The 20065-nt window shown below is 44.4% G+C and overlaps 1 protein-coding gene across 4 annotated transcripts in view; it reads left to right on the top strand.

Moving 5' to 3' along the window:
• Nucleotides 1-6621: 6621 nt before the first annotated feature.
• The window catches only part of CHST11 (carbohydrate sulfotransferase 11), a 178521-nt gene continuing 165077 nt past the window's right edge, over nucleotides 6622-20065 (top strand). For 2 of the 4 annotated variants that reach the window (XM_074901947.1, XM_074901948.1), the window contains exon 1: nucleotides 6622-6873. In XM_074901947.1, the coding sequence (XP_074758048.1) occupies nucleotides 6771-6873 (103 nt within the window). In that variant the 5' untranslated portion in view covers nucleotides 6622-6770. Of the gene's footprint in view, nucleotides 6889-20065 lie in introns of all 4 variants that reach the window. The other 2 variants (XM_074901945.1, XM_074901946.1) reach the window with 1 other exon arrangement.

The raw sequence follows: 20065 nt of genomic DNA, 5'->3' as shown, positions 1-20065 counted from the left end.
TAGGTGTCTATAGCAGAGCTAGACATCCAGGAGCTTTTCAGTCAATTCACAGTTTTAGGGCATGATTCATCTCATTGCACTTTAGATGTCCAAAACAGGGCAAATGAATTGTGTCATGTAAATGTGTATTCCTTTCTGTTGACTAACCATGTATTTGACCAGTTGGAGACCAGCTGGATGGAATATAAGAGTTGGTGAGATGTATCTACCCTAGAAATGACAATAATAATGGCTTTGAAAGAAACACTTTACAGAAAATACCAGCAATTTATGTACATAACCAGAAATAACCAGAGACTGTTTCAGAAAAGTCAAACAATCATGTTAAGGCACTTTTAAAATCCCTAAACACAGGAGATGATATCATCTTTAATTCAAAATGTAGAATGGTGACAATCTAAGTAACTGTTTCTCCAGTTTTCTTTTTTCTTTTTTGGGGTGGGGTAGGTACTTCCCTTGTTCTTTCCACCCCCCACCCCACCCCACCTTCCCAATTTCTTCTCTTCACTTTTTCTGCAAAGATTATTTTTTTCTTTTTTAAGTGTCTATGTTTGTTCGTATTCACCTGGACTTTTTTCCCCCAGAGTAATATAGAAGCCAGTCCAACTCTTGAAGACAAATCAGTTTGCTCCTGAAAGTAGCTTGCTTGAATTTTAACTGAGAAAGTACTGCAGGGTGAATGGAGCAAGTATGCCCATGTTTTGTAAAGTATACGCAGTTTGTACTGATCTGGCAGTGTGCCGCTTCTGCTAGCCAACAGCTACCACATCCTGCCTTCCTGGCTACCATGTTTTATTCTGAGACTCTTGTGTCTAATGAGCAGCATAGCAGGATGCCAGCAATATGTTCTGAAGAGCATGAGTAATCCCTGGTGTCTGAGAATAGAATTGGGATGAGCAACCCTGTGAAAAGGCAGTAATTCCTCTTATTTCAGCCTCTGTGTGCTCTGAGTCACACTTCAGATGATGCCCTAAGGTCAGTCGAAAGAGAGATCTGAATTTCACTGCAGCTTAAGGGTGCGCTGCCATTGCTGGGGAAAATACTTGTCCTTTTAACAAAGGCAACTAACTCCATACAAGGGGAATTTGCATGGGCAGAACAGCTTGCCTTGCAGTTGCCTTGGCCCTTACATTTGTTAAGTTTTACTTCAGTAATTTCACTTCATAAAAAGTGTCTTTAACTAGCAATGGGGAAAACTGCAGAGGAAGTGCACATAGGGTGAAAAAAAAAGAGAGCTGAACTTCACTGGAACTTGGCAAATATTTCAGTGTCTGCTTTGCCCAGGAATTTGTGTTGGCTGCTCTGGTTGTAGCTGTGGTGACGGGATGCATTGGAATTTTTCTTGGATTTGATTTTCATGGGGGTGTTCCCCAAGTGAAGCCATTTGCATTGCAGGACAAAAGCCAAGCTCTAGCTAATAAATGTCACATGCAAACATCAGTCTTTTGGCAGACTTGACCACTGCTACCTGTTTCAGGGCTTACTGATGTTTCCTCTGAAGCCAGTGACATTGTCTTGGACAGCGCTGGACCACTGGGTTTGATCCACTACAGCTGTAGATCCCAGTGGGCAGAGGTGTAAGCATCCATCACCTCTAGAAATCGCACCCTTCAAAGTGAAACTAAACAATTTGCTTCTAAGCCTATCTCCTCCAAGTCTTTAAATTAACATTGATTCAGTGGTCTTGCACCAACGACAGATTTTGCTTGTAGGTCCTACTTTAATCTTATTGCTTCTCCTGCTTGCTTCTCCTTATGAATTTAGTTAAGCCAAATGTATGCTTGTCCCTTCATGTATCTTGTTTAACCTAATCATGATCCTGTATTCCGCCACCTTTAAATCAAGCCAGTTCTACAACAGAAACTTTTGCAGCACTGTGAAGTCATATAAATCGACAGCATTGTTGGTGGATTTAAGAGACACAAGCGTGTTCACCTAGTCTTGTCAACAAACTTGTATTAGCAGAACAGTTTAGTGTGCTTGGAGAATGGGTATGTACCATTCTGGCAAAGATGTTTCTTGCAAGGGCCTGCACTAGAGGGGAGTTCCCTAAAGCTTGCCTGGATGGTTTTCTATTGAGGAGAATAATAAGAAATAGTCAATAATAAAGGTAATAATAAATATTACTAACAGGTACCACATGCATTTCAAAGATGGGAGTAGCTCCATATTTAGCCCTGGAAATGCTGTCCTGCCCCCCCCCCCCCCCCCCCCCCCCCCCCCCCCCGGCTTCTCAAATTCTCCCTCAGAGAAGGGAATAATCTGCTCCCATTGCTGGACAAAACTACCAGTGAGTTTTGGGAGGAAGGGAGGAAACTGTAATTTCTTAATGGACAAATAAAGCCCAGAACCAACCTGTGGTCTATCAGTACAGGGGAGGTGGAGATAACAACGCCATTCAGATAATACACATTGCGTTCTCAGAAATACTGCCTCTCGTCAGCCTGGCTTGCATTACCTGGGGGGCATGCAGTCCAAGAAGTTTATACTTGTTCCATCTAGAAAGGAGACAGATGAAATCCTCTCTGAAATACTGAAGGAAGCCAGTGGGGCAGCAGAGTGACATCTAGTACAAAGTATTTTAAAATCTGAAAAAAAACCCACCCCGACATAACTTGTGTATTCATGGAAAAGGACACTGGAGATCTACCTGGAACGAAAAGTTAGATACTGCAGGAATGGGGGCTTTCCTCTTCTAATTCAGTACTTCAGGTTGCACAGGGTATAAAGGCATTAAGACATCAGCATAGAAATGCAAGATGCAGGGCAAGGTATTTCAGAAACTCAGCAGATTCTCCAGCTTTGGGAACATGTTAGGTATGAGGGTGTTTTTCTTTGGAGGGAAGAGGAAGGGGGCAAGACATCTGCTTAACTCCAGAAAGGATTGCCTTTCAGTTTTCTGTGGTGGTAGCTTCCTGGAGGGGGGTAGCCTTTTATTCATGCGTACACTGAATTGCTGACTGAGAAATCTGTGTAGGTAATTGAGCTTTGTCCTACTTCCACTGAGATCAGCTGGGGTAAGGAGGTTCTCAGTGACTTTTTAAAATGGAACAGAATCAGTATCTTACAACACAGTTATCATGTATTAATAGAATAAGTGCTGAAGACATTTTGACTGACAGGCTATCTTGGGTTGCATTACAGGGCCCTAAAAGGTACGAGGTAGGGGGGTGCCTGACCATTTACATGGGTCTTCTTTTGTTTGACTTCCTACCTTCAGACAGCACAGTTTAGGGCAGCTAGTCAAACGAAAGGTCCACTGACTGGCTGGAACCATTAAAGAAATGGGCTTTTTTCTTGGGGGACAAAAACCAAGACCTGGTCTCTTTAGAGTACGGCTGTTTTAGGCAGAGGAAGTAAAAAACTATTTCCACAGAATGTAAACAGAAGAGATGCCCAGAAGATTTTCTGATCCACCTAACTAGACTGCTTCACCCTATGGTGATAAGAGTTGTGATGGGACTGGAGTCTTAACAGTATGAGGACAGACAGAGAGACAGTGAGTCTGAAATTTGCTGTTTCTCAATAATACTAGTTGCCTCCCCTTGAAGACATCCTTTAAAAATCTTGCCTTCTGTTTTTAAGGGGATGAAAATTATCAGTATTAAAAAAGGTAACTTTTTCTGAGATTCTTTCATTACAGATGAAGAGTTGCAGACACCTGCGTGTCTTTCACAGATACCTCTATTTTCTAATGGTTTTCTGTTTCACATTTCAGCATGCTCTTCAGTATTACCCTGCTTGCCATTTTTTAATAAATTGGACCCTGAGTTTACTACACACTGTATTTTTGCCTGTGCTGTTTTTCAGGTGCAGTTTTGTTATTTTTAGAGCTTTATCAATAAATAGTGGTGTGGGTGGCTTTGTTTGGCTGGTTTTTTGTTATACAAAATAATCCACAAAACACTGTCTGGACTTCTTTTGATGTCACTGGCATCTGGTTCTTAATCTCTTAAATCTTTCTTTCCAGAAGTCTCTTGCATGATGAGACTATTTTTATTCAGAGATACCGAATGCTGGTTATTATCATGGGAATGGTAGGTGATCACACCTACAGTACTATCCAGACTCCCTAGAGCTCTGCAGCTGCTGAAGCTTCCACTCAGAGGTACGCTTTAGAAGAAGTGCCTGAGCTGTCTGCATACCTATTCTATAACTTGGCACCCCTCTGCAAAGACTACTGCGTTTCCTTGTGTTCCCTCGATTATGCTCTTTTCCGTCAGGAAACCAAAGCACAGCGGTCTCAATCTCTAAAAAACAGGCTGCTGCATTTCATTGTCCTAACTCACCAGACATTAGAAAGGTTGTCACAGTTTGAAATTTGCAGAGATGCTGCAAGCATGTGGGTGGATGTTAAGTTTGTACTCGCCCATGTCTGTAATGAAGGTATTGTTTTATAACAGTAAATGACAACACAGCTGGTGATATTCTTGCTGCTTTAGAACGCTCCGTCGTTTCATCTGAGGATGATGTTCAGAAAAAGAGTAACTATTAAGACACACTGAGCAACTGACCACCTTCTCTAGCAGTGTGAAGTGTTTCTCTTCTCACATTGACTGAGTATTGAGTTCCAGGCTTTTGCCCTCATCCCTTGATGTCTTACCAAGATTCCTGGATACAGTCCAGTTCTTTCTGTTAAAATACTGCAGTTGCCATTGTGCTGCAGCATATGTATTGATGGGTGGATGCTGAAATGCCAGGCTGTGCTGCTGGTTGACTTCTGTTGACTGACTTAAAGATTTACCGCTTTGATGCATTACAAACTAGTACTTCTCTTTATCTAATGTTTTTCATAGAGTGCTTTTGTGTTTCATTTGAGGTTTGGGTTTAAAAGAGAAAGATCAATTTAAAGTTTCCTTTACATTAGAAAGACTAGAAAATGGACACTGCATATCAAAACTGCTAAAAAAACCCTGAAAAAAGATCTACAGAAAGTAAGCAAAATGTTGTGCGAAACCTTAACGAACAATGGAAATTATTTCTAATAAAAGGAACTCTAGGCCAAGCCACTCTGTTACAAATGTCTACCTCATTATTGTTTTATCCTTCAGGTAAAATCCTTTTAATGGGCTTTTGCAAAGTCTGAATGGAAAACCCTGGTGTCTTTACATGTTTCTGTCACAATTACCCAGGAAGAAAAACGCATGCCTTTTGGTTTTGTTGGTTGGGGTTTTTTTGGGGGGTGGAGTTTGATCTTAAGATCTGTTTTACTGCACTTGCTGATCAGCTTTGGGCTGGGTCAGTTTAGGGCTATTTTCATTTTAAAAACCCCTCCCTCCAACCAAACGGAAGAACAGACACAAATATGAGGGAACAAAAAATCCTTTTACACATGAAAATAGTATCAGCATTCGCAAAATGATTGTCACTTTAGCAAAAAAAAAAAAAAAAAAAAAGCAATAGCAAACCAGTATTTGGGTGCATCAGAGGAACGAGCAGGACAGTTAACACAGTGCAAGGGTAAATGGTACATTGCTAAGAAGCTGATTTCATTCAGCAAGGTACTTTTCAACAGCCATCTAGTTCCGAGCAAGTGGATAGTCCCAGTTTGGGAACTCTCCTGTGTGGTTAACGTTAGTAACCTAGTGCAGGACTTACGGCCCTGCAGCTGCGCCCGCACCCCCGGCTCGCCAGAAGCCCCCGAGGTCCCAAGCCCCGGTGCACGCGTGGACGAGGCAGATGCCTTTTGTTCTGTTGCACTAAGCTCGTCTGCATTCCTTCCACGTATCTCATTGCCTGTAGTTGTTCTCCGGCTACTGAGAGGTAGACTTCGGTGGAGGAACCGTGGGGGCAGAACCTTTTGTTATTCACAGACAAATGAGCAACCAGTCGGTTAATTCAGAAAACTTAAAAAGTCTCGCATTTAAGAACACAACCCCCCTTTCATTTCTAGCATGCCAGGTGGCACTGTTTTCGTTAGGGATGATTCAGTGCTACTGGAAGTCAGTGTTTACACCGATTATAAATATTAACAGCTACCGGTCGGGACAGCGCAACGCCGGAGAAGAAACAGCAAGGACCGGCTATAAAATAACGTCTTACATAACACTGAAGTGAGACAAGATCTGGAAGAAGGCATTTAAGATTAACAGAGTGACAGGCACCGCGCAAAAAAAAAAAAAAAAAGGAAGAAAAAAAGTGAGAGGAGGTAATTTCTGCCCAGAAGTGGAGCGCGGGGGAAGCCTCCTCCGTGCGGGGCGACGGGGGGCGGCCCGCTGCTCACCGGCGGGCTGGCGGACCCGAAGCCCCTCAGGAGGGCGAGAGGGATCGACCCAGAGGTGGTCCGGTCCGGTCCGGTCCGCAGCTGAGGGGCCGCAAGGGCAGAAGCGGGCGCCCGGTGGCCGCCGGCGACGCCCGTAGTCCCCCGCCCCGCCCCTCGCGGAGCGCGCCCGGCGGCGGCGGCCCCTCGAGGCAGCCCGGCGCGTCCCCGCCCGCTGCCGCCGCCGCCGCCGGGCGGGACCATCTCTCCCCTTGGCGAGGGGGGGGCGCGCTCCGCCCCGGCTCCCCGCCTGGGCCGCCTCCCCCCGCGCCGCGCAGAGCGCCCCTCCGCCTGCTGCGCGCCGTGGTCACGCCCAGCGCAGGCATTAGCGCCCCCCGGCGCGGGGCGCGGGCGCCCGGGCATCCTCCGGCGCGGCGGCGGCTCCTCCCCGGCACCTCGGAGCGCCGCGGGCGCGGAGCGGCTCTCAGCGCCAGCCCTGCGCGCTCCGCCGCCCGCCCTCCCTCTCCCCCCCCCCCCTCCCCCCTTCCCCTCTGCGCCGCCGGACAACGCCATGAAGCCGGCGGTGCTGGAAGTAATGAGGATGAACCGGGTGTGCAGGATGGTCCTGGTCACTTCCGTGGGCTCCTTCATCCTCGTCATCTTCTATTTCCAAAGTATGTTGCACCCAGGTAGGGCACCGGCACCGCAGCCGCACCAGCACCGGCCCCGCGGGGGGAGCGCCCGGCTCCGCGCCGGCCCCGCTCCCCGCCGCGCAGGTGGTGGGCGCCCCGGGAGTTCTCGCCGCCTCTCGCCGGCTCTCGGCTCCCGGCCCCTGGCGCCGCCGCGGCAGGCGCGGGGCTGGGCGGCGGGCGCAGCGCCCTGCAGCCCGGCCGGGTGCCCCGTCCCGGCCGCCGCCCGGGGCAGCCGCGGGAAGGTCGCCTCACCCGCCGCAGGAAACTTCCCGCGGGAGAGAGGAAAGTTGTTTTGGGTTTAGATCTTATTATTTTCTGCCTTACACCGCGCGTTTGGGGAACGGGGGACGGCACCGGCCGGCGAGCCTGTCGCGGCGGAGAGCGGCGCCGGGAGCTGCCCGGCCGCCGCGGTGCCTTCCCCGCCGAGCTTCCCCCGGCCCTCGGCTTCGCAGCTTTTCGTTTGTGGGGGGTGCCGGGGACACCGCGGCCGGCCGGGGCCACCCGCACCCGCCGGTGGGCAACTTCGCGCCGGCTCGCCCAAGTTGGCCGGAGCGGCGGGTGGCGGCTGCCCGGGCCGGGGGCGACCGAGACCCAAACTGCGGGGGGGGGGGCGCGTAATCGTCTCCGAGCCAACGTCTGAGCTCCCTAATGCGACTTTATTCTCCCGGTTTTGAGGCGCGGGGGACACCCGGGGTAGGGCTGTGCTGGGGGTCGCGGGCGCTGGCTGCCGTCACGCGTGGGTCCGCGGCCGGTTCACACGGAGGCGGGATCGGGCCACGGAAACTTCGTGCGGTGTCCGCTCCGCGCGGAGCCGGCGTGGGTCGCAGCGGGGCTGCTTTGTGCAGCTCGGCTGAGAAATTTATCCAGCATGGCTAAAAAAAAAAAAAAAAAATTGATCTGCCCGTTTGTGTGTCTTTCTTTTTCCCCTTTCTGCCTGAGAAATGAGGTGGAAATTGCACTTGCAGTGTCTGACAGCTGAGCGGAGGAGCGAGGCTTGGGAGGGAGCGGTACCTCTTCGCAGGCCAGCAGCAGCAGCTGGCAGAGGGACCGCGCTTCTCGGCGGGCGAGTCTCCTCAGCCGTACCTGTAAATCTCTCCTGCCAGCTCTCGAGTGTCCTGGCTACAGGCATAGCTGTAGCAGATAATGGATTTGCAGTTTGGTAAAAAAGAAAAGGACATACTGGGTTTGACTCTTTCCTTCCCTGCTTGTGGCTACCAAACCGTAGTTGATTAGAAATGATTTTTTTCCTTAAAGTTTTTGGAGTCAAATGGTAGAGGCTTAGTGCGCTGATAGGATTTGGAATCAGTAGATCTGCTGTTCTGTGGTGAAGCCAAGTCCCGTTTGGCGTTTTTCTATCAGCTGTCGGCTCCTCCAAAGTTGGTATCATTTGCTTGATGAATGTGTTCTCGTCTGGTGCCCATCTGTGTTAATACCTGCCAACTCCTTGGACAAATTAGCATATTTTTTCTTTCCTACTGTGTCTGCTCCATGCTTACTGTTTCACAAGGAGTGCTCAGCCCTCAGCAGACCTGGTGAAGGCTTTATTTTAGGGCTTTGAAGCGCTGGGCAGAATTGTTGGTTGTAACACAGCTTCACCAGTTTAATAGAAGTATAATACTTTTCATTGGTTGCATTCCACAGGTAACGTACTTTGCACACATATTCAGAAAATTTGGCCAAGAGTTATTATTTCCCCTTGTTCCAGGTGAATTATATTGCTGGAACACAAACCCAGCGTGCAGTAGGTAAGAGATTAAATGAAATAGTCTTCTGTGAATTTCTGAATGTAGAAAAATCACCTTTCAGGAATTTTCAATATCCTCTATAGTAAATTGCTGAAGATTATGGCTTTATAGTCATGCTGTTGTGAAACTATAAATAGGTTGAGATTTTAGTACAATTGGACGGATTTACCATAAACTCTGAGGAGAGAATGCGATGCTGTGAAATCCCTGGGAGGATAATCTGCACCCATTTTCTGTTTGACACATATTTAGGTTGTTAGCATGAGTGGAGAAGACCTGGAAATAAATGCTATCATAACCTGTCCATCTTCACTGTACATTTTTATCATAATCTATTCTGATTTTTTTTGTGGGCTGTTTCTGCAGTGGAAACTGCTAGAAATCTATTGAGCTCTATACACACCTGTATAGAGTGTGGCCATTCGGTTTACGTACAGCTTGTAAGGCTTGAACAGCTATTTTCACCAGGTATCTGTTACGTGACTGTATGTATCTTGGTGGTGCAAGTGATAGATTAATATGGAGTTCTTGAGGGAGCAGGGAAGACGGAGGTAGTAGACATGAGGTAGCAGATAATTTTGAGGCATTATATCCTTATTTTAAAATATGTTAGTAACCCTTCTTGATGTAGATCTAAAATCACTGGGGCTGGACCCTGGGCATGTCAGGTGGGATGGGGCTGGAGGCATTAAGAGCTTTCAAAGTCTTAGCCGATGCTCCTTTTGTTATGGAGGATGTTTTCAATTTTAGCCAGTATGCACTAGAGTATGCCTCTTAGGATGGCTGCTGGAGGGAGCCCTCTCCTATACCCAGGCTTGTCACTTTTGTTGGTAGCTTAGATAGGCACTTTGCAATCAGAATTAGCTGAAAAATTCCCAGCTGAACCTTTTGGATGGAAGATAAGGTTCTTTGCTGGAAGAGTCGGCTCCTTATTTAAAACCTGGCAATTTTTTCCACACCCCCCCCCCCCCCCCCCCAAGTTATCTTGGTGAATTTCAGGAGACTTTTCTCTACCTTCAGAGCTTTCCAAACATTTTTAGGTGTGACACAGAATGGGAAGGATGTTAGAAGGCCATCAAATGATGAGTCCAACACCCCTTGGGGACAAGACAACTCTTCATCTGTTAGACGGGCATTTTCTGTTTTAGGAGGTCTGAATGTGGATCTCTTGCTAGAAACATTAGAAAAACTAATTTCAGCTGGCAGGGGCTTTTTTTGGGGGGGTGGGGTAGGTGTGAATAAATAGGAAAATTACATAGTTGACAGAAGCCTTTCTTAAAAATAAACAAAAAATTCTAACAAAAACATGCCTGGAGCAGGGAAAGTGAGCTTATCCTTATCTTTTGTGAAAGAACGTGATGTTGTGTCCCTTGCGCTGTATCTCAAATATCAGCATATTGGAAGGAGATCAGCTGCTTTTTATTCCTTGTTCTTTTTGGCTCCCTACCCATTCTTTGTTGGAAGCCGGTGGTAAATGTGCTGTCCAGTTAATGCACCTCTGCATTGTCTGAATTTTAGCAGAGATTGCCTATGTGCTGGGGAACCCACCCTCCCAAATTGGGTTCCCTGACCAGTTGTTGGTGGGGGAAGGTGAATGGTGCTGCTCTCCAGTGCTCAGGAACACTGTGAAGAAAACTTTGGAGATGATCTGAAGTTTTGTGGGTTTGGGGAACTGTTTGTTCCTGAGGGAGGAAATGGCATCAGGGACTCTGGTGTGTTTTCCTGTTGCTTGTCTAGCCTTTTCTGAAAAGAAAAAAACATTCTGCAGTGTTTGCTATAGCTGGGTATATAGCAATATATAGATCATTTTCACTGTCTCTTGGCTCACGGCTTTTTCCCCTTCGCTCTCCTGCTGTGTGCTATTCTGGGTAACTGACTGCAACCTGATTATTGCTTCATGCCACTGGATCTTCTGTTTCTGTACAATGGGTCAGTCTTGGGGTTTTTTATATGACAGCCCATCATAGTTTTATCTGCTGCCTTTCCTGTGAAATCAGTTCTCTCACTAGTCCTTAGTCTGCCCACACTTCACGGATATGTTTGCTTTCTCCTGTAAGCATCCCAGCTGCAGTGAGCCGGGGGGACTGTGTGTCAGCAAGTGCGGGTAGGAGCTCCCTCTGCTAGGCTGGGCTCAGACTGGCGATGTGCTGGGATCCATCAAGATGAAAAATTCCACATAAAGGTAGAATAATTAATACTGTTTTTTATATTACCTGAGACAGGTTTATGAAACTAACTTATTTTTTTCCCCGCTGCAGACCAGAATGTTTTTGCTCTGTTTTTCATCTCCTGTTGTAGACTTCTACTGTTTTTCTGTGGATGCTAACAAAGGTTAGATCCTCAGACTTGACTCCTGTCCATGACCATCTCAGTTATACGTGCAGCACTGTGTGACTGATAGCTGCTTATTCCTTGCAGAAGGCTGATGTCTACCTTTGCTCAACTGTCAGAACAACTCAGATCATATAAGATTATTTTTTTTTTTCCCCCCATATGTCTGATGGAAGGCTCACCATTGGTTTTGATGGAAGATTCTGTTTGAAAATCAATGCAGTAGTCTCCCATCTTGCAATTGATCATTGCTTTCTCCCCTGCTTATAACAGGGAGTGAGATCTGCAAAGCAGTGGGTATGTGGCATTCCTTTGATGGACCCCATATACTGGTTTTAAATTATTCTGTTTGGGATACAGAGAAATGGAGTTCATTTGACAGCCACAAGAATCTGTCCCTCATTTAACTGCATGCAATGAAATCCGTTCCCCAGTCGCAGGCAGAAACCCTGCTGTTTGCCTGCGTGGCGGCCACGCTGTAGCTTTTTGTCGGTGTCCCTATAAGCTTTTCATTGATTTCCGTGGGACTGTGTACTCATCAGTGTAGGCAAATTGCTCTGGTCCCTCTTCTCAAAGGTTCTGGTAGTCTAGGACTGCTTTAAGTTGAGAGTTAAACTGCTCTTCATATCTTCTGAAAATCTTCCTGGTTGGTGAATATTAAGCGTATTAGAAGAGCAGCTTTTTCTGTCACAGTATATATGAGTGTAGCTTTTTATAACAACCGTGTGCTGACCTTAAGAGATAAAAATCTCTGTTTCTGAATGTGTTCAAGCAAAAATTACCTGGCACTGTCAACAGTAATATCTTATTAAATTTTAATTTATCAGAATATTCTCTACAGTTACCATTTCTACAATGTAGGTTTTTATAAGCTTTTAATTTTTTTGTTACTGTGAATCAATATTGGGAAACTGTGCACTGACTTTATCATTGACACTGTATTCACAGATGTAAAAGTTTGATGACTTGGCTAAAGTCTAACTTTTTCAGAGATAAAGTTAATGTAAATGGAAACTTTATTTTTCCTTTAGAAAAAAGCACATAGAGCAGAAATGCACACTGCTTTTTATGAACAGATTTATACAGTTGATTGGGTGCAACTAGTATGTCAATTTTACGTCTGTGTAGGGTGAGCATATTTCTGAATTCTTAAATTGTTTCCATTACTTTTCAGAAGTGACAGGTAGTTTATCTTGTACTGTACCATGTAACTAACTCTAAAAGTGCTTCGGAGAATTGAAAGAAATTAGATCCATGTTACTTTTCCCAAAGCCAGCACTACTGTATTTTGTTTGACGCTGTTGCCAGACGTACTGTATCAAATCCTGCCTGACAGAGCTGCTGCAGTTGTCCTTGTGTGAATGTCATTCCAGCACAGATTTTTTTCCTCTCAAGCCTTTTGGGCTGATGCATATGTATTATGTATCAATTCTAAGATGATCCTGAGGGAGTTAAGGACAGGGTTAGGGGACACAAGGGTTTGAATGTGATGTTTTTTCTTGAGGATTGTTCGTGTTGTTCAAGGCAAACATTTGAGTTCTGTGTGTGACTTGTCTAAGTGTCAACATAAAATCAAGTGTGGATGTGTTGGTGAAGGGCCTAGTTCAGATCGATGAAAAGAGCAGGAGTTTTCTGCTTCACATTGAGGGAATAAAATTAAGTTCAGGAATTTTGTACTTGTGTAGATGTGGCGTGTCCGGGATAAAGATGAAGAGATGTCTGTGGTGGGTCATTTAGATTCAGCAGCCACCTACTGTATTACAAGGATAATGTTTCAAAGCACGTTCATGTTTTGTTGGATGTCCCTGTTCCCTGTGGAGCCCATTCGTGTAAGATCTTTGTGAACGAGGTAGGTATTTGTCCTTACAGTAGCAAATCAAACTGTAGAGTTTGGTTAATTCCTCGTTACTTGTGTTTCAGTATCCAGGTTATAGATAGCATCCTTTTGTTGTAGGCAGAATGCTTGCATGTGACAAAGGGGTGTTTCTGGCACAAGCCTCATGCTCTAACTAGAAGATGAGACCACCAGAGACTACAGCGAACCAATGAGAGAATTCAGTTCCTAATTATCTCTGGCTCACGCCTCCAGACAGAGGGATTTTCTTGGATTCCAATTTTGTGAATGTAATCAGTGGAGGATGCAGTGTGTTCCCCTTTCATGTAATTGTTTGGCACCTGAAACTAAGGTTTCATGAATAAATCAAAATTCTGCTGCATATGCACTGGGATTCTGTGTTGCTTCTCTTGCATAATGTTGTTATCCCCAATTTTTCATTTAATGCCAGATCGATGAATGTGGTTTTTTGAGTTGCCCTCTCCACATGCTCTTTCATAAGGAGTTAGTTGTTGGTGAAATTGTCTGGAGTAGATCCATTCCCTCCTCTCAAACTGAAGTAGGTTTTCATATGAACAGCCTGTGTTAGATTTCAGCTCCCCCCTTTTGTCCTCTTGGGTTGTCACACCAGCTGTAGCATCACTAGGAAGTTCCTAATGAAAGGCATCCAGGACACAAATAATGTGCACTTACGTATAAGGAGTAAGTGCACGGAGGGTGGTGGCCATCCGGTGGCAGTGTACATCTTTTGCTCTGCCCGCTTCTGCGATGCCCTCTTAGGTCCCTGGGGGCTGCTGGGGAGCTGCTCGCACAGGACATGGGAGTTGCAGGTGTGTGTGGGGGGGCTGGCATGTTTTATCTGTTCCACTCTAGGAACTTAGAGAGTGTGGAAAAGCTAGGTGCTGGCAAGACTCAGAGAGCCGGAGGAGATGACAGGACTCTCATTTCTGTGACATGCTAACAGGACTTTGACTAAGCAGCATGGTGTAAATAGGTGCAGCACAAGTATTTGTTACTTTGCAGCAAAGAAACTTTGTGTCCATGGGAGTCAGGGAGGCTTCCCTGTATTAAAGAAATTTCCCTGCCTTATGCATTTCACATTTAAATGTCCACTTGGTTTTTATTTTAAAACTAATATGCTCTTTTTGGTTGCTTTTTACACCTTGCCCAATGTTGGCAATGAAAGTAAATGGCAGCTTTGCTTTTCGTGTTATTAATTTTACATGTTAGAAATGAGATCCTAAATGAGGCATTAACATTTAGCTTGTAAGCATCAGAAGGGGATGTTATATTTAAAAGAAATAAAATTAGATGGCTGTCACTGGAAACTATGGAGTAAAATGTCATTAGAGCCTACTGACTGACATTGAGGCTAGATTTGGAAACTTAATATTTCACTTTTTTTTTCTCCTGACAAATTTGGATTAAAAAAGCTGAGTATGAGCACTTATAAAATGCTGACTTAAAAAAAAAAAGGCTGCACGCACAAATGCATGTGGATGCGTATGCACACCCACCCGTCTCTTCTCTTCCTATGAAATCGGTAGTTGGTGGCCCAGGAAATCCAAATACATTGATTTCTGAAGTGCAAACCTTTTTCTTCTAACAAGGCTGCTGTAAGGAATATGAAATTCTTTGTTATTCAAAGAACTCCCCAAAGTGCCGGGAGCTCCACATAGGTGCCTTGTGTTACTTTACTAATTGAAATGTGAAGTCAGTGTGGTTTCTCGTTTCTGTTATTTGTTTCTCAGCTTATATGTTTGGAAACATCAGACATAAGAGAAGTAGTGACTTTATGAATTCTTTCTAGGCTGCAGAAGGGCAGGAATTTTTATGGGGGTGTATCAGCTTAAGCCGTAAGCGTGCCTCTTCAAGGTAGCCTTCATCTTGTTTGTGCCAGGCTGTAGACACTGAAGGATGACTTTGCATCCGTTACTATCAATCACTGCTGCAATGGCTTCACACTCCTATGAAAAAAATTAAAAGAAAGTGCTAGGGAGATTGGAAAATACAAACAATGCAATCGAGCAGAATTTCTCACGGCACTGTGATTCCAGGGATTTGGGAGATGGTAACTCTGTCCGACAAATGGCATGAAGGTAGGTGGATCACACCATGGGAAAACAGGTGTGAAACACTCACATCCTATAAATGTTGTATGCTTGTCATTTTGCAGTGAGAAGGAGCCTTGATTTCAAGGATGTGAGTAGTGATCTGCATGTGGTTTTGCAGGATCCACCCCCCCTTCTCTCTCTTCTCTGGTAGGTGCAAGAGGAGGATATGGACCTTCTCAACTGTGCTTGGTCTGTGAAGGAACTGCTTCTACTGCTTTGAACATTGTCTCAGGCTAAAAGGTGCCATCCTTAGTAATCTTAATGGCAAGAAATTTTATCTTTTGGTCACTTGGCTGAATGGTGGGCGACTATGGTTTTTCATTGCAGAGTCCGCACGCCCACAAATCCACAAGGAGTAAAAGGCTGCTTTGGCTTTCTCTGCTTCTCAAACGTGTTGTACTCTGTAAAAAGCAGAGAACTGTTTTACTATAAAAGCCAACACTTTCTAGTTATTTTAAAGACATTCTGACAATTCAAGGTGTGTTTTGTAAATGGTAAAAAGGTGGGTTTTGGGATCCTCAGAGTCCATGAGCCTTCCAAATTCATGTAACAAATGACATTGTAGCTAGTCATTTTCATGCTTTTTTGGCTGATAAATGATTATATAAGGGGGTCAAAAAGTTTAACATGGATAACTTGTAGGGATTTTTGTATTAGGGAATGCAGACAAATAAGTACTAAGGTAGCTATAATTGGATCCCATGGATGATCTCTACTGTAATATCTTGTGTTTAAACAAAGAGCTTTAGGTAGTTAAAATACTTTTAAAAACTATTTGCATTATTATGCTTTAAAGTTGATTGGTATGCAGGCAGAACAAAAATGTCTGTATTATCTGAAGTGACCTGACACGGAATAGCACATTTCTGCACCCACACTAGTGGGTACCAGGAGCCGAATATGTCCTTCTAGTAATCTGTGTTTTTACAGCCTGTGTTGGAAGTGAGAGTGGAGAATTTATAGTAACTGAGGAGGAGGGAATTAACACTTTTTAAACACTTGGTGATTAATAAAATGTGTCAGTTGGGGTCATAAATATAAAATGATAAAGCCTGTCTTGATTAACTTTTAAAATATATTTGAGTTTCCAGATGGGGATAAGCACTTTATCTTTGGAGTTAAGTGTGTGTATGTGAGCATGTAATTATGAAGTTGATGTAACTGCTAATCAAGTGGGACAAATACACCAGAGAATTAGGGTGGCTACTGATACATGTACTCTGCCTCTCAAGCATTGCTTTGTACTGCTCTCCTGGTTTAGTAATTGTTGCAGGATCAGTCAACTGAACGTTGTGCAAAGTTCCTGCCACTATGGCAGTGGCAGTCCTGTGGACCATGCTGGCTGATCACTGTCTCTCCACCTTCCTTCTCTTCCCAAACCAGACTTGGTGGTCCTTTGTGGCAAGTTTAAGGGAGCTCAAATAGAATGAACACAGCTGTCTGCTAGGCTGTTGGGTTTGGGGTTTTGTTTTGGGCAGGCAATAAGGTTTATGACTTCTTCTGAAAGGAGTACATTGATGAGTGGTTTGAATTTGCTGGTGGATTGTTTGCATGAGGTCTGCGTGATTGACTGGAGGAGTCAATGGCCGCTTTTCAGTTGATTTTAATGAGCACTGGGTCAGGTCTACTGTGCCAGAGCAGAAGCTTTTTGAATTGCATAAAGGGCACAGATACCCCTGTGGTCATAGAAATATAGGATTGCAGGCTTGGGTGGAGCTCTGTACTGTTTCTCCCCTGTAAATCTGGGTCAGCTCCATTGGCTTGGTTATATCAATTCTGGATCAAAGCTACTGTAACGAAAAGCAAAATTTGTCCCTCTGTGTCTTCCTACAGAGCAACATACAATAGAAAGGCAGCTTTGCTTTTCTGCTTTTTCACTTGCTTGTCCTTCACAGAGTACTTCTGCATTCAAGTGAATGGTAGCTTTTTCCCCATAGAGATACATGCCTGAAGTATTGAAGGGAGTGCTGTCTATTTTCATTAGTTTCAGTGGAAATGGCATTGACAGATAAGCTATATGTAACCATTAGCATGCAGGCCATCAATATGATCGAAGTCTTCTGGTCCTTCTGTAAAGCTTCTCTATCCCACGCAGAAAAAGCTATTAATATTTCTGGTGCAACAGCAAAAGTGTAATTGCATTAAAGAAAAAACTGAGAAGAAATTGGAGCTAGCTTCTGAAGCTGTTAACTCTTCTATGATAAAACTCTTGAGATACTAAATGAGCTGAAATGGATAATACAAGACAGGCATGATTTAGTTAAACATGTCCCCATATTTGGTTGTCTTGATGCAGCTTGTTTGTTGTGTTTTACTTTGTTTTTTCCCCCAGAACACATCAGTGTTTCTGGTGAGTCTTTCCCCATTCTGTTGCTGTTTCCTGAAAGCTTTTCTTAAAATCTTCCAAGATAGATAAAGGCGAATTTTTGCAGAGGATGCCAGAACAGTTTGCAAAACAAAAATATACACGGCTCTGTTGTGTCTGAATGATTAGTAATGCACAAAGCCTATATATACATCAGCATAATGTCAGTGACTTACAGCCTCATCTATCTCAAGAATGCTGTAACCAGCGTGGTAACATGTTACTGTGAGAACTCTTTGTGCAACTAGAAATGCATCTCATTCCCTCCAGTGTGGTTGGACACCAAGGGAAACAGGTCATAATTCTTGCATGTCCAAACTAGCTTGAGTTGTTTCCCCTTGCCAATCTTTACACAGACTTTTCCCCCTTTGTTTTAGTTTTCGTTGTGCTCTTTAGACCTTTCGTTTATTTCTACATTCACTGGGATGTGATGTGACCAAGAGAGATTTATTTCATGCTCCCTTTCCAGCTGCAAGGGGATCTCTTGTATCAGATTGTACCTCGGCTGCTCTTACCTTGCCAGAATTGTTTGCCTGGTGTAGTTCTTCAGCATTGTGGAAGCCTGGAAACACTGCTGAATGTCAAGCAATGTGTGTTGTATATTGGTTAATGGCAAATCTGTGCTTTCCTGCTATCTGTTGCAGTTGAAAGCTTTCACTAGCAGCAAGTTAGGAGCAGTATTTGGGACTTTGAACCCGAGTCTATTTCTGTGGTAGTAATACTTTGCTTTAATCAGAAGGCTTAATGTTCCATAAAGTAGGTCCATACTTCCTTTTTCACTCTACAGCTGGCGAAACTGAGGCATGAACAGGACAGGTCTGTGTGCAGGTGTTTGGTTAATGGTTTCCCACCAGGTTAGTGGCACATTCAGGAATAAAACTTGTGTGTCAGATGGTTTTGTGGAGCCTGACGCTTGCATGATCTAAAGGCTGCAGACCCCTGTAAGGCTGGAACTGACCATAGTGCAAACTAAATGTTGGGCACAACCGAAGTCCCAGCACTCAGCCCAAGGGACACCACTGCAGCCCCATCCAGTTGTGCTCTAGGCTTGTGGCTGTTGTGGACAGTCGTGTGTGTTCTTTGTAGTGCTTCTGCCAGGAAAATCCTCCTGTTGCAGATACATGGGGCTTTGAGAGCTCCTTTTGAGCTTTCCTGTACAAGGTGTTGCCTCTGTGGGTCCATGTGCCCCAGGGCATCTGAGTCCTGATGCTAAGCTACAGACATACTCTGCTTGTTTGTATTACAGAGCATAGACATAAATAGTTCTTGCTTCTAATTTTTCACTGTTTTGTCTTTATGCTTAGTTTTTTAAAATGTAAATCTTCCCTGTGTGTGCCCTGTCAAACACTGAATGGCTTTTCTCTGGATCAGAAGCTGAAGGCATACTTGAAGGAAAAACATCAAAGGCCTTCACTAGCTCTTCGGAAGTAATTCTAGTTAGTGGCTCCTAATACTTCAGCGTTGAGAGATGTAGTCATTGACTAGGAGCATAGTGTGGCCTAATGGAAAAGCGACACTGCAGCTTGGGAAATGGGATTTCTTCTGCCACTTCTTTCTTGTCCCATGATGACAGCATTTCAGTTACTTTATTCTTCAGCTGCCTTCTCCCTTGCACTATTGAAGCAACAGGCAGGCAGGCATTCTTTAGTTCATCTGGAAAAGTTATCTTCTACGTAGTGTTTAACACAGAAAAGTGGTTGTCTAGGTGAAAGTGTCATGGCAGTGCCATTATACAAATGTCTGTTGATGTCATGTTTTGGTTTGGATGTAGACAAACTGAAATGATTTGAGTCCATGCCTGTGCGTAGAAATCTCTTTCTGGAACAGCAAACCTGTCTTAATCTTGATAACATTGTGCTTTTGCCAGTGAAAGTTTTACTGGGTTGATGATCAATAAAAAGGCCTGCCTCTTCCCTTTTTGTTTTGTTTTGCATTTGTGTCTGGGTCTACTAGAGGTTTTGCTGGCAAATCTAAGTTTATTTAAATAGAGAGAGAAGAGCACATAAAGTAAACCCATACCCTTTCTATGGTCTTCCTATGTCAGCAAAGCTCTTAAATGTTGATCAGGGCTGATGTGCATGATCCATCCTGCGTTTTTACTCACACACCCATGATTAACATATCTGTAAAATAAAATATTGCCTCTCTATAAGATATATTGTTCCTGCACTTTGCTCATTTTTATCTTACTGCAGTTTTAAGGTCAAAGTTCCTATCACTTATCAAAAAGGTAACATTAGTGATCTGTGTGAGTCGCTGCAGGGGCTGACTGATGCTCACCTACATCCTTCCCTTTTAGACCTCCATATTCTCTGTGGTGACTGTGGGACATTGCTGGTGTTCATTCCTTGAAACAGAAATCTCTGGTATAGCATTTCATGAATGTGATTGCTGCTGCTCAGAACGGCCTCAAGATTTAAATCTAGCATCTTTTCCAGTTCCTGTGGAGGTCTGGGGCATCAGAAGTAATGCTTCATACAATGCTGTTCAAAGAGGGCAAACTGATGCTACTTAACGTGTTTGAAAGTATTTTCTACCTCAGCTTTGGAAACATAAACAGAAAACTTTCTGTCTATCTTGCTGAACATGTGTGACTGTTTCCCAGAAGTGCACAGGACTAGCAGTTGTAGTCTATGAGCTCCAGTGAGGCATTTTGAAGAGACAGACCTTTTGTCAGCACTGCAAGGCATCTAAGAATACCTCTCTTCTTGACTTTTCTCCTCCCTTGCTGATCTGTCCCCCCTCATAGTCAAAAAAGCGTAGCAAAAACCATAACCCTATCTGA

This window comes from Athene noctua, chromosome 3, assembly GCF_965140245.1.
Source record: "Athene noctua chromosome 3, bAthNoc1.hap1.1, whole genome shotgun sequence".
Taxonomy (NCBI): Eukaryota; Metazoa; Chordata; class Aves; order Strigiformes; family Strigidae; genus Athene; species Athene noctua.
The sequence above is the reverse complement of the archived record's forward strand: the minus strand, read 5'-3'. Positions and strand labels throughout refer to the sequence as shown.